General features: G+C 39.1%; 1 protein-coding gene across 2 annotated transcripts; it reads right to left on the reverse strand.

Moving 5' to 3' along the window:
• Positions 1–1,064: 1,064 nt before the first annotated feature.
• On the reverse strand, positions 1,065–15,446 carry agfg1b (ArfGAP with FG repeats 1b). 2 transcript variants are annotated; one of them, XM_077224819.1, is made up of 12 exons: positions 15,127–15,446; positions 13,717–13,810; positions 13,521–13,636; positions 11,738–11,882; positions 11,465–11,621; positions 7,098–7,214; positions 5,592–5,733; positions 5,414–5,490; positions 5,240–5,335; positions 4,976–5,128; positions 4,624–4,712; positions 1,065–1,898 (listed from the first exon to the last, which is right to left on the reverse strand). In XM_077224819.1, exons 1-12 carry the CDS (start codon positions 15,291–15,293, stop codon positions 1,839–1,841), a joined length of 1,413 nt encoding a protein of 470 aa, XP_077080934.1. In that variant the 5' UTR covers positions 15,294–15,446; the 3' UTR covers positions 1,065–1,838. The 2 variants fall into 2 exon arrangements, with proteins under 2 accessions (XP_077080934.1, XP_077081008.1); XM_077224893.1 differs by lacking the exon at positions 7,098–7,214 and having other exon boundaries at positions 15,127–15,436.
• Positions 15,447–15,549: the final 103 nt, after the last annotated feature.

The following is a 15,549-nucleotide window of genomic DNA, read 5'->3' on the forward strand; positions in this document are numbered from 1 at the left end:
CTCTAACTTATATTGCAGTGTCGCGCGCAAACGGAAACAGGTTATTTGGAGTCTAAATCGGTCCATCATTCTAAAACATTACTGTATGTTTCAGTAGTTATGGGTTGTGCACATCGGCCACGTCTCTACATACCAGATACACTTACTTTTAATATTTGCAGATTTATCACAAATCAACTTCGTCTGTCACTATGGGTCATTTAGTGTAACTTTGATGCGAAAAATGAAAGCATTGCAGCATACAGCTGCTGCAACAAAAAATGTGAAAAATGAACTGTACGTTTGGGTCAGTATAAATGTATGAATCCATCAATAAACAAAACATAAACAATTCGAAAGAACTCGTCTATTGTGACGAACAATATAATGGATGATGGTCGGAGGTTATTTTATCTGGCAGCTTTTACAGAACAAATGTAGAAATTATAAACCTTTGATCATTAATATTCTAATTAGATAAATGCGTTGGAGAAAACTGTTCTAAAGAACATGTAAAGTCGATTCATGCCAGAAAAAGCAGGTGTCACACAGCCTGTGCATGTTAATTTGGTTTAGTTATTTCATGTTTATTCGCTCCAATAGTTATGATGAATCCGATTTTTCATCATTAAAAATGTTTTCTTTCTTTGCTATTATTACATGTTGCTACTTTCTTACACTCTTAAAAATACAGGTTCCAAAAGGTTTTTGTTGTTGTTGTTGCTGTGATTCCAGAGATGAAAGAACCTTTCATTCATTGTACAGTTCTTAAAAGAACCAATTTTCTTAGTGTGAAGAAAATTTAATAATCTAAATAACATTTTCCACTATAAAGAACCTTTTGTGAAATGAAAAGGTTCCATGGATTTTAACAGTTCTTTATGGAACCATCAATGCTACTAAATAACCTTTATATTAAAGTGTCTATGTGTACTATGGTGGGAGATAATATCCTAAAAACTTGACTACAAAAAACAAATGGATTAATTTCCTTAATTTTTTTCATACATGATCAGAATCCATAATCGAGAACAATAAACTAGCTTTGCTCAATGAATTGTAAAAAAAGCACAAACAGGCGCATGTAACACAGTAGTTAAAAATCATTTAATATTTTATACATATATTTATATATATACACATTAACTTGTATTCCTTTAATGGTAACTTTTGATGTGTCAAAAATCCATTGACGGAGAACACCGCAGGTCAGACCTGCCAATTTCCCAAGGTGCCCCCCCAAGGGGAGATCATAGAAAGACGTACTCTACCACTTACATCTACTCGGCCCGTTTGTGCTGTAGACACCTTATCTTGTGCGGAGCTCCTCTGCCTTTACAATAGGTGTCATGTTTTAATCCAAACCATGTTTTCTTACCTCCGTGAGGCGATTAGTGGCGTCTATTCCTCACAATGTGTTTTCGCCACGACTGAATGAAACATTTCTGCTAGAGCAGGTGCTAAGGACAAACTGAAGTTGTTTGTACAGCTATTAAACAGCATCCCTAGGCACCATTGTGTTCTGCTGTTCCATCAGTTTCTCTTTGTGAATAACATGTTTTTAAAAGGATTACAAATGCTGATATGCACAAGGAGCTTACTTTCTAGGCATAAAACATTACTTATTGAGCTGAAGGCATAAATGAGGTGGGAAAATCATGGATTTTTGTCCAGAACACACCGGTGGGTGGGGAAGACCATCACCTGCGTATCCACAGCTCTTTCTCTAGAAATGTCAAAGACTCAGTGCAGTAAATACAAAACCTGAATACTTTCAGATTCTTGAAGACAATGTTTTAGAGCATTGGTGACGCGGAATGTGTGCATGATGCAGCTGAAATGTGGTGGAAAAACGCGCTTTAGAGGAAGGGGTTTGTGGAGGAACCTCCGGTAGGGTATGGTCCCGCCGGGCCTCCACCCTGAAGAGAAAACAAACGTAAGCATGAGAGTGGATAAAGAAACACTGTTCTAAAGGTTTGATTCATAATTTCTGCCATGCAGCAACAACATATTGCAGATTTAGGAGCACATTATATCAAGTTAATTCTACCTCAAATGATCATGATAATTGTGGATGAGAAGACTTGAGAACAGATTAATCATGTTTAATACAGCCTAATATTTAGTACAATAGATGCAAAACCATTAAGAGTCAGACTGCCATTGAGTAGTTTGGTGCTAAATGTCTTTTTGTGAAGTGTCATCTGAATGGTGTCAACTAAAAACCCTGCGTGAGAACCAAGCTGCTTGTTTTTTGTTCATCTATGTAAGGTAAGGGAATTAATCATGTAGATCGCTCTCTACATCAAACTCACCAGCATCAGTGTAATTAATGATGGTCACATAAAACTCAGAGACAATCATGATGATCCACATCAATAAATGGCAGTACAGCGTCTAACATTTAATTTTATAACATCAAAAATTTAATTTAATATCCTTTCATTTTTTTTGAGGGGGAGTGGGATCGGTGACATGCCTAAATGGGCCTTAATACATGCCTAAACAAACCCAATTAAGGTAGAAAACACTTGATTTTTCCAAATAAACTAGATGTAAATCATTCTAATTAAACAATGGATCTCATTCACTAACCGTGCATATGCATGGATTTGTGATTGAAATGTGAACATTTGCTTTTGTTTTAACTTGTTTTGAGGATGGCACACTGGGCGTTACTTGAGGATTTTGCTGCACATGCCCTCAGTCTCTCTTTAGACAGTGTCATGTTTACTGAGAGAGAAGAAAGGAAAGACTCTGCGGAAAGCCATTATATGGACATGGTTTCGTGATCGCTCATTTAAAATACTCCAAATTCATTAACATTCCAACAAGGTTAAGAACAAATCAATGTGTATAATATTAGGCAGAAACTTTCTGTGAGAAATTCTCGTGTGTGCATATGACAGCCAGTCTAATAGATTCCCCTTTTAGATTTAATATGAAACGGTTACTAAAGCATAACGGTGAACATAATCATGCTGAGGACGTGTAGTTTGAAAAGTGTGTAATTGATGTTAGTTTGAGTGATACTAACGCAAAACCAAACTTCATTTGACCCAAAGGAAAGCATATTTAAACTGTCTGAATCGTTCCCTATCCCCTATATAGTGCATTATGTGCCATTCACCATATAGAAAATAGTAATTGTGTGAACAAAGTGACTGATTTCAGCTGCAGCTTCAACATCTATTTATAATGTACGGGGCGAGACACTTCAGATTCTAGAGAGCATTTGATTGGACAGAAAATCTGAAGGGCCATCAAAATCATTGATCCATATTGGCATAAGTGAGTCTGTAAATTTTGAACGCTTACATCTTCTAAAAGCAAATTTTGTCATTGTTATGGAGCACACTAGCTTAGAGCTGAAGATCTTCGCCCGAACCCGTCTTAATTTGTATTTTTTTTACACAGGATCGTGCTCCGCGGTAAATGAGTGGTCAGGTGATGCGTTTCAGATTAGCGCGAAAATGGATGAGGAGGTGGTAAAACAGAGGCTGGCCTCTAGCGATTACTTTTTGGTTGCACTCGCAAAGAAAGCAAAGTCTAAAGTGTGGAAAACTTTTGACCATGTGCATAATGAGAATGAGCCAGTGGGTTAAGTGAAATGCATAAGATGCGACATTCTGTGCAGTGAAAGGGTGTTCAGTGTCGCTGGCGCACCATCAGTGAGCGCAGGACCGCGCTGAAGCCATCTACAGTGCATTCAATAATTTTCCACCACAAAAACATGTAGCCTAATCTTCGTGAGTAAAGGTTTTTCAGATTATACCTAAATATTAATTGAGTCTTAAATGCATAATGTAGACAGAGTAGGCTATATAGGCTAATGTTCGCATTATTCTTTTATTAAATTTCAGCTGCTGTTCACCGTCGCGTTGAGGCCGAATTGTGGAGAGAATTGGCGAAGCAAATACCGCGGGGCCTTTAATTTCACTATTGCCAAATACCCATCTTAATTTAGAATTTATCTGAATTTAATTTGTTAAGAAAGATCCCTTTTTATTGGCGCGTTGTCCTATTTATATTTTGGTGATTGTGGAGAGAGGTGGCCACAAGCAAGTCCCGTTTTCGTTTGTCTTAGGCCTAATCTCATTTTTATGTAACTTTTCGTTTTATTTCGTTATTGCCAAATACCTATTTTAGTTTAGAATTTATCTTGATTTAATTTGTTAAGAAAGACTAATTTTTATAGGCCCATAGGTGCCTCCCTAGGCCTATTTAGAGTGCTGAGATGTTACTATGTTACAGAGGACTTATTTTATTTCTTTGTTCCAACTTCCAAGTGGCCTATAGCCTACGTTAGTCATGAATAAATTATGTAAAAAAATGTATAAAATGACTCATTCTGTCAGACTCGGGCCTTGTCGGGCCTAATTTTTAAGGCCCGATTACAGCTCTATACTAGCTTATAAATAAACTTAAGGCTAACATATTCATACTAAAAGTCTATACTAAAAATTACATTTTGATTTCATGGGGACTTTAATAAAACAGTTGGAAATCAAGCAGCTTTGTCATAATTAAAGCAGAAATACCAGAGGGGGCCTTCAAGTCAGATTGAAAACCACTGATTTAAAGCAATAAATAAAGAATATCCTTCAACCTTAGTATTTACTTCATAACAACTGGCTTGCTTACCATGAATGGGTTGCTGGAGATCCCAGGTCCTGTGACCTGCTGCCCATAGTTGCCCATAGGTTTGGCCTGTCCATAGGCTGGAAACCCCCCTGAGGAGGACCATAAAAGAAGAAAGGCCATGGAGCTGGTGTGTTACATTAAAGACTAACCTCAATGCTAAAGCACTGAACCTGCTACTCCAACACATGCAACACCACATCAAATCAAATCAAAGCAGGAAAAGCAAAAAGAGTTGATGCTTAATACAATACAAACACAGCCTTTCTCATGAGTATGCATAAAAGAAAGGCATAAGCCACTGGGGGTTTGGGCCACCTCGCACTCACGAAAACACAAATATAGTCTCACATACCATTGGGCTGTTGGTGGTAGGCTGCAGGTGGGGGAAAGGGACCTTGGCCAGGGAATTGTTGCTGGAAGGTCCCACTAAAACTGGTTGGCAGGCAGAAACTGGTTGCGTTCCCAAAGCCAGCTGGCATGCTCATGGAGCCAGTGCCAAATGAGGCTAAAGTAAATAAAAGGAGACCAGAGGAGGAGTAGCATGTTTCATCTGCTCATTCCTTGAATGGACACACACATAACGAGCATGCTGATCTCGACCAAAGCAAGGTTTTACCTGAGGCGGCTGCTCTCCCATTGGTTTGGAATGGATTTGTAGACATGGGCTCCTGAACCATTCCAGCAGCCACGAATGGGTTTGTGGAGGGAGCAGCTGCACGATCAAAAGTCTTGAGTCAGTTTAAAAGAGTTACATGTTAAAACTTACTTAAACGAATCTTAAAAGTTCCACCTGCAAAACCCTGTTGCATGTTGGGTATTCCTGGCTGAGCTGGAGGTGCAGCAGCTCCTGGGACACCTCCATACACACTTTGGTAGTGCATTAACACACAAAAACATGTACATGAACAGCCTAAAAGCAAGGTGGACTGTGCAGAGAATATACGGTAAGTAATGCAGTGATCTCTCACCCTTGTGCGCTCCCACTGGTAACGGTGGAACTGAGGACATTGTCAAGCTCAGCTAGGGCCGCGTAACGGTCCCCTCTCGATAAACTGCTCAGAGGCGGGGCAGTGGCCACACTGGGTAGTGGAGGAATGGACATGCCTCCTCCTGAATCGCATAAAGGTAGAGCTTAAATTTATACTCAGACTTATTGTATTAATTCAATTCAACTGATTTATAAAGCACAATTAAAAACAACTGCTGTTGACCAATGTGCTGTACAAGAGGACACAAGTAACAAACATAACCATGAAATGCATTCAGGCAGGCACAAAGTCACAAGTGGACAAACAGAGCATAAAAGAGTAAAGTATCAAACCACAGAATGTAAGCCTGGTGAAATAGGAACGATTTATCTTCGATTTAAACATTGGTCATGTAGGGGCAGTTCTGATTTGAATTGGGAGGTTGTTCCAAAGTTTTGGAGGGGCTGCGGTTTTTGGAAGAACTAAGGCTCTGTTTACACCTGGTATTAAGATGTGTTTTGGTCGATCAGCTCACAAGTAGACTAGGGAGATATACCAGGTTACACTTAAGGCTGATTTATACTTCTGCGTCGGACCTACGGCGGAGCCTCTACGCTATACACTACGCGTTAGTTTTCATTTATACTTCTGCGTCGCTGTCCGTGTTGATGTGCAATTACACGTGCAGAGGGAACATGTGAAACCCGAGTGAGGGGTTCTAGCAGACCAATCACAGGGCTTGCGTCCACGTAGAATTGACGCATTGTTACATTTTTGGAGAGGTGCACATCAGGGTACGCCGAAGGGTACGCGCGCTACACACAGCCTACGACGTAGCTACGGCGTAAGTTCGACGCAGAAGTATAAATTGGGCTTTAGTTTTTTAATCCATCTCTTTTGTCCACTTTCTTCGAGGGGAGGATCTATGGGCGGGTAAATGTATGGATTTTTTCAGAACTTTCGATCTAATAAGCTTGCGCAATTTACATATGAACTCTGACGACAGCAGCAGTTAGTGAGTGAGTGTTAGAAATCAGGAATGGTGAGAGAACATTGTGCTTAGTATATTTTTGGACTTCAAACTAAACTCTCCATCGGACGGACCAAATTTAAATTCTCTCTAGGATATAATTCTCTGCTTTCTGTTATTATTATGATTTGTGTTTTTGCCCCTGCACGTTGGTTGCACCTTATGACCTTAAAATATTTTTCTTTTAAGAAATAATACATTTAAATGTAAATAATAATAAAATTGTCAAACTCCTTGGTTTTCTTTTTCAATTTTTTTCTTTTCTTTTTCAATTTAAATAAATGAAAAGATGAAGACAAAAAATGAGTGTATTTTCTTTTACCCATTATCTTCTTTAAATGATTGGTGCAGTACTGTTAAAGTAAGCTTGCAGCAACAGAGGTGATATTTAGCAGATAACATTCTGTAATAACCATGACAGGAAATAGAAATACATGTGAACATAATACACAATAGATTGGGGCAGGGTGTGGTACCTGTGTGGGGTTGTTGAAGGGAAGGCTTTGAGGGGGGTGATGTGCCAAAATGTGACGGTACACTGGCGTTTCCAAAGGAATCAAAATTGGCAAACTCTGTGGTGGAATTATTTTGTGCTACAGATGGCAAAGGGTGAACAAAATAAATAAATGAACAGGACTCATGAGGAAAATTAAAGTGACAGTCTAAAATCATGGTCAGGGCTCGACATTAAGCCTTTTCATGTGCTTGTCCTTCGGACAAGTAAATCTGTCATTCACTTGTCCGATTAAAAAAGTTGCTTGTCCAAATTTTTTTTTTTTGTGTTAATTTATTCTGAAGCAATATTCTCATCAGTGTTCAATCAACTTTGATACATAGCTGTCAACCCTCCCGTTTTTACCGGGTTACTCACGTATTTTAGCTCTTTTCCCGCTTTTTTACCCGTATTTTTACGGAAGCACCACCTCCGTTTCCCTCGTAAGCTGATATTAGTATTTAAACACTCTCTATGTTATAAAATGTTTGTAAAAAATATTTTAATAACACGGTTTTGGCGGTTATAGAGTTCTAATGACGGTGTTCAAATATAACCGTCGTCCTCACGGTTACGGTCACACCCCTAACACACACACACACACACACACACACACACACACACACACACACACACACACACACACACACACACACACACACACACACACACACACACACACACACACACACACACACACACACACACACACACACACACACACACACACACACACACACACACACACACACACACAAACACTGTCTATCTACCTCTCTCTCTCTCTCTCTCACACAAACACACACACACACACACACACACAGTCTCTTTCTCTCTCTCTCATACTCGCACACACTGTGTCTGTCTGTCTCTTTCTCTCTCTCACATATGTAGAACGTTCCCCTAACGTTCCCGTATGGTTCCCATTTGGTTATTTTTTGGGAACAAAACGAGAACGTTCTAGGAACGTTCCCCGTAGGTTCTTTTTAGGTTCTATTTTTTTCCCAGAACGTTCCCTGTAGGTTTTTTTAGGTTTCATTTTCCAAATAGCTTACTGGAACGTTCCCCTAACCTTAAGGGGACGTTCTATTTACGTTAAGAAAACTTTCCTGGAGAACCAATAGGGAAAGTTCTTGAAACCAAAAACTAACAGTCCCAGAACTTCCCAGAACTTAAAATTGTTAGCTGGGTTTTAAAGTTTATTGTTACAAACTTAAAAAAAAAAAGCACTAATCATTAACTGTCTAAAGATGTTTGCACTAATCATTAAAGGGTAACTAAACCCCTGGTCAAAGCCTGACTCCACCCACTGGCAATATTTGAAAAATACTGGAAAAGTGGGCAGAGCCCAGCGTCGATAGAGGCGACGAACCGAGGGCGGGGCTGAGGGGGGAGGGGGGTGGGATGCGTGCACCTGAGACCCGCAGTGACAGCTGCTATCAAACAAGCTAAAATGGAGTGACGGAAGTAGCTTTGCAACAGAGCGGTCATTTGAAGTCGAGAACTTTTCTCCCCCACCTTCACCTGAAGTGGAGGAGGGTGAATTGTCTGTGTGGAGTGTGGACACCAGCTCAAACTGCGGTCTTGACTCCCGCATCGCGATCGGCATCCGATTATTCTTATATTCAGTCATTTTGAGGTATTATTTTCCAGGATTATTATTACTATTACGTTCATTATATTCTGCTGCTATGAAAAAAATAATCAGCAAATCGCGCCGGCGAGTTTGTCGACACCAGAGGATTAACTTTAGCCTAATGAAGGAACATAAATTGTGATTAAAAATATATGCTCACTCACATCATGACGCCGCTCCGGTGGTGGAGTTCATGCAAGAAGAGCAGCGTTTGGCAGCGCGAGCTGTGTGGAGAAGCCCATTTCCACCTCCATTGCGTTGGAGAAGCAATCCCACGTAAAATGCAGGTTGCACACTGGAGCTGGATAACTATATAAATGCTATGCTAACTAGATGCTAATATATACAGTATCTATCCTGATCGTTTTCAATACTCGTAATTCCAACTCCTGACTCGCTACAGTAGTTTTGAGGAACCAGATGCTTTTATACCAGGAGCTGCCATGGGTGTGGTGAGCTCGCACCAAGGGCGTGACAGAGTGACGTCAGAGAGTATTCTACGTCAGAGAGTACCCCTACTGCAGGAGCTTTCCGTTTAACCTGAAGAGGGCAGCACTCAGACGTTTTTACACCATATATTTGAAAATTAAAACACTTTATACCCAAATGTCAAAAAATGTACTCGAATCAATGAACAGCATTTATGAAGCTCCATTCTTACAGATAATTAACTAAAAAAAGTTGTTTTAGTGTTTAGTTACCCTTTAAAAGTCTAAAGAGTTTATAACCTATATATGTTATAGTCTTTAGACTGTTAATGATTAGTGCTTTTTTTTTTTTTTTTAAGTTTGTGGGTAAGAATCGTGTAAAAAAAATCCCTTATTCTGGGGATGGATTCCGGGAAATCTCCCTTATTTTTAATGTTCAATGTTGACAGGTATGCTTTGATATTTAAATCGGCATATTGTAATATCTGAAACTTTAAAGGGCATCCCCCCCCCAATCTTATTAAATGTATGCTTCATCTTTCATTTTAAATTCCTAAATTTGATCAATAAATTCAATTATTTAGAATAATAATATACAAATTAGAAACGTTGGAAAGAATGATACTACTTTTAAACATAACACTAAACCGCCAGTAGGTGGTGGCAGGCGACCGTCTTAATGAGTGAGTCATTGATTCATTCAATCAAACGAATCGTTCAAACGGCTGATTCATTCAAGAATGAGACAGATGTTTATGAATGGGTGATTGAATCTTTGACTCAACCGATTCGTTCAAAATGCTGAATCATTCAGTAATGAAAATAGGTTGAGTGTTCCTGTAAGCGCCGTGGTTCTGCTGTGATTTTTGTTTGGAACTATTTTCGATGCTGAAACAGAACAAAAACAGGCAATATTGCATCTAAAATGTAAGGGACTTAATTTTAACTGTTTATTGAACTGTTGTAGGAAATCAATGTCACATTTTAAATCGTGATGGTATTCAGTAAAAATAATTGAGGTTGCTTAACATATGTTAAAAATATAAAAACTCCACATTTAGATTTTTTATAGGCAGTACGTTATGTTGTTAACTGAGTGTGTGTATGCTGCGCTCATTTGTGTAGATTTCTCCTCGAGAGGCTGCGCGAGCGTGAACAGCGCAACCTTACCGTCGTCAGTAATACATTTATTATCCACAATCGATCGCAACTTACAATAATTGTAACAAAATATCAGAATCATTCTCTTGGTTTAGTGATTCCCTAGTTATTTGTTTATTTTTGGTATTGATGTTCTAATCAGGATACTTGTCAAAAAATCCACTTGTCCCAGACAAGGGTTAATCAATGTCGAGCCCTGATGGTTCTGACATAAATGTAGGCAAGCAAAAGCAAACTTAGCTGACTGACTTCATTCACAAAGGGTTGTAGAGTAGGGTAGTTGAAATTACAGTTGTCAAAAAGAACAGACTTCGGTATCAATTCGGTACAGAGATTGTAAAATTGTGACTCTTTGAGCGGAATCGTAAATACCTCTGATTGGCCATTGTGTTCACGCGTTCATCGGATATGTTTGTGATTGGCTACAATGATCAACTCACGGGAGCATTTGAGAGCACAAGCAGTCCGCTGATAGACATCTGCTTTTAAACGCCCCCGTGTGTATTTAAGCACTCGGTGAAGAGCGTCATTGATGTATATTTACAAGACGTTTTTGAATCGCTGATCATTGTAGCCAATCACAAACATATCCGATGATCCGCCTGAACACAATGGCCAATCAGAGGTGTTTACGATTCGACTCAACAGCGATAATTGCGTCACATTTTTTTAAATTTCGGTTCCGACTTGGTACCGAAGTCAGTACTTTTTGGCAACTCTAGTTGAAATGACATTTAAAGAGATTGTTCATCTAAAAATTAAAATTTTGTCCTCATTTTCTGACTTCATGTAGCATTTGATCTGTTTTTATTCATATAATGAAAGTCAGTGGGGTCCAAAACAACATTGGATCCCACAAACTTTCATTGTATGAAAAATAAATAAATTCTTTTGTGTTCCACAGAAGAAAGAAAGTCAGACAGGTTTGAAACAAATTGAAAGTGAGAAAACAAATTTTTCACAGAATTTTCTTTTTTGGGTGTACTATCCCTTTAAATAAATGACAAAAAGCTACAAGATGATTAGTAGTGACAAACAATTAAAGGAACTTTCGACCGGATCTAAATTACTCTTTTCTTATACATAAATTAGGGCTGTCAATCTATTAAAAATCTTAATGGTTACCTGAAGGCCTGTTAAAATGTGCAAAATTAGCAAAGTTTGAGGAGCTGGCAGTTTGAGCTTGAGGGGCAGCAAAAATATCTCCACCCAAGTCAGAGAGGAGGTCAAACTTCTTCTCCTGTCCTGCAGACTGGGCCTGAACACGACTGGTCACTGGGGACTGAGACAGAAACATGAAGAGAAAAGCAGGGCATAACCTGATTCCACAGAGAAGAAATAACTGTTCTATGGTTCCCGAATGAAAGCACAAATGTGTAGGTGGTTGTGTGTAGTTACCTGGTTAGACGGAGTCTTGGTAAGATGCAGGGTTTTGAGGGGCTGGGGAAGAACCTCTGGGGTGCTACTGGTACTGCTAGCAGATGAACCAGATATTGAGGCCTGCACAGAAGCGATCACCCTGGCTTGTTCTGGGGGAACATACCTGCAAATGACAATGGCACAATAATAAATCTGTCAATTTGTAGGCCAACCCGGAAGGCTAATTTGCCATGGGCTCCCTGGGGATTTTATAATGAGTTTTTAGAATAGATGTTTTGATTTATGAGTAAATCAAGTCTGTGCATGGTTAACATGAGTTGAAAGGCTTTATTGTACAACATAATTTACACAGTCATACATTACCCATCAAATCTTTGGGGTCGGTAAGATGTTTTAATGTTTTTGAAAGAAGTCTCTTATGTTGCATTTATCTGAGGACTACTCTTTAACTGAAATCAACCATTCTAAAATCCCATTAGAAACACCTGAGGGAACTCATGGCCTGAAAATGCTGACGATTCTTTTTTTTTTCATGGAATATTGCAGTATTTATTATAAATGATTTATCCATGCACATCATTATTTATTTTTTTAATTCATGTGCCCTCATAATCTTTAATCAAAACAACAAAATAACCCTCCCTCTTGCAGCATCATCTCTTCTCTGATGATGCGTTTACTGGTGCGAGGGCGGGACATCCTGTCACTCACATGACATCACAGCAATAGCAAACCACAACCATTCAATCAATTCCTGATGGACAAAATCAGGTTCTGTTCTTCATTTTTTCTTCTTAAAGAAGCCGTTTCACTTGGATATAATTCACAATAGGGAAGAAAAAACTAATTGCAACTTCCGCTTCATGCCAAATTTAAAGCAAGGGTTCTCAGACTGGGGGGATTGGACTAGAGGAACTGTTGGTAAGATTTTATTATGCTCACCAAGGCTGCATTTACTTGAACAAAAATACAGATTTTTTTTAAATATTGAAATATTATTACAATTTAAAATAACTGTTTTCTATTTGAATATATTTAAAAATGTAGTTTATTCCTGTGATGTCAAAGCTGAATTTTCAGCATCATTACTCCAGTCGTCAGTGTCACATGATCCTTCAGAAATCATTCTAATATGATGATTTGGTCTTATTATTATTATCAATGCTGAAAACATTTCAACAGTTCTTCATAATTTTGTTTTTTTAAGGATTCTTTGGATGAATAATAAATAGAAAGATGAAGCATTTATTTGAAATAGAAATCTTTTGTAACATTATAAAATGTCTTTACTGTCACTTTTGATCAATTTAATGCATCCTTAAAAGTATTATTTTTTCCCAAACCACCAAACAAAAAGTACTGACCCCAAACTTTTGAATGGTGATGTACATGCTATGGTTAAGAATTATTTTATTTACAGTATGTAAATTCATAGACAGTAAATCAATAACTGCCGTGGGAGTCTTTTTTTTTCGAAGGCATTTTTGGTCTGTGGGCTGGCAGATAGTGTGAAGGTTCAATGCGGATTAGATTTCTTTTTGCATTTACTGAGACAGTACAGTATAGATTTTGCATTTTAGTGTAATTTCCTGAATCCACAGATGAGATTTCCATCAGAATTTATTGAAGAATCTCTGTATGAAAATTAACAGCTTTATTGCACTACAATAGCAATAATGCCACCTGAAATGCATGATCTCAAAAGCATTTGGCACATAATACATGCGTACAAAGGAAAAAACAACATGCTACACAGAAACACGTCACAAAAGGAGGATGGATCTGACCAGAGACTCCTTACCATCTTTTCTTCTCATATTTCTCCTGAAGAAACTCTTTGACTTTCTGAGGTTCACGGAAATCTGGAATCACAGAGCTCTTGTCATCATACAACCCCAGCCAGATGTGCTTGCAGACCTGGGCACAACAAAAGAGAGAGAATAGTTAGAGGAGCCTCAGAATGTGCATAGACTGTAATGTGTTAAAGCGTATTGTACCTCATTGCTGTGTTTTTGTAAGAACTCGATTTCCTGTTGGGTGAAAGTGGTCATAGAAATGGACTTCACTCTGTGTGGAGGGTTGATGCCTCGTCTGGGATACAAATCAAATGACAAACATCACAGATTGGTCAGTGCAGAGACGAGACTAAACTCTGAGAAGTTGGCGATCCCTAATTCTCGCAGTCGTACATTATTAGTGGTGCTTATATTTGTTATTCTTCTGGATAAAAAGTCTTTTCGCTATAAGGACATATGATACCTCAATTTATGGAATTTGAAGAAAAATGTTCTATGACTTTTCTAAATGATCACATTTCGAATTTTGCCTGCAGATAAAAAAACAAATTTTTAATTATATATATATTTTTTATGAATATTAAAATGTTAAATAATTGTTGTACATTTTAATCATTATAATTGACTCAAGGCAGTGCACTAGCACTGTTCGGACCCCTGCGGCTCTGTTTGGGGCCCTGTCATATTCAGTCATATTTCGGCAACAGAATGTCAAGACACTGACATTGAGGGTGACTCTTTTGACTTAGAACCTTAAATTGAGGCCCCATGTGGAGTCCCACAGCTCTCTGGGGGCCCCCGGGGGCTCTTGTGGAGCCCATGTCATATTTAGTCGTATTTCAGCACTATGATGTCATAAGGACACTGACATCAGGGCCAACGCTTTTGACTTAGAACCTTAAATTGAGGCCCCATGTCGAGTCCCACAGCCCTTTGGGGGCCCCCTGAGGCTCGAGCACCTGTCATATTTACTCACATTGATTCCTGGCACCATAATGTCATAAAGACACTTAGGCTATATCAGGGGTGGCTCTTTTGACTTAGTACTTTAAATCTAGGTTACAGTGTGGAGCCCCAAAGCCCTCTGGTGGTCACTGTTGGCCCCTGTCATTACTCTGCACCAAAATGTCATAGAGACATCATCTTACCAGCCACTGAACTGAGACCCCATGTGCCCTACCTGGGGCCCAAATCTCAGCACCACAACATCACATCATCATTTTCACTATTGGCATTCTCTGCAAGTTGAATACCACCATTTTTTTCAGGCTATCTAGTTATGAACATTTTTTATGCATAAGACGCTGTAATGTTTAAACATGGGTGTGTCCCACATTGACACAGTACTTCAAGAACACACACACAATTTTAACCATATGGAAAAAAAGTCACACCGTCTTATTTGAAACTGATCGTGTAGTTCGGCTATTCTGGCTGTGAATCTCGTGCTATTTTTGTGAAAGCTGATGTTATGATGATGTTAGAGACAGCTGGGACACATTCTGCAGATGATCTCTCAGATGGGAGGGGTTGTTGGGCGTCTGCCCATAAAAAAACAACAAGTTCGTTCACCATCTGTGTGCATATGAAGGGGCCTCGTTATAAACTTACAGTATTCCGGAACAGGTGGTGCACACAAACGAGCCCACTGTCATGTTGGCGTAGGTCGGGCCGCGTTGATCGCAATCAAAGCATTTCCTATTAGGAGGCAGGCTGGTCATCTCCCGAAGCATCTTCAAGTGTTTCTCCTCCTGTTTTCGCTTGGCACTCGCCGCCATCACGAAATAATAAAGCTGTCGAGTCTAGGGCAGGCGAAGCTGGAGGTTATGTGTAAATTTAGTGCATAAACACAACCGGCAGCGCTGGAAAATCGTTCCACATAGGACAGCCAGGAATAGCCATAAACGTCCTATTCTTCACTGGACTGATGTGGGGCGCTACATGTCAATGCTGCCATCTACTGCACTGGAGAGAAACGCCTCTACTGTATGGAACATGGTCAAAAACACGAGTAATATTAGTGTAGTGTTTGAA

The sequence above is a fragment of the Siphateles boraxobius genome, unplaced genomic scaffold, assembly GCF_051911475.1.
Source record: "Siphateles boraxobius isolate OS27281-9 unplaced genomic scaffold, OSU_SipBor_1 1, whole genome shotgun sequence".
NCBI lineage: Eukaryota > Metazoa > Chordata > Actinopteri > Cypriniformes > Leuciscidae > Siphateles > Siphateles boraxobius.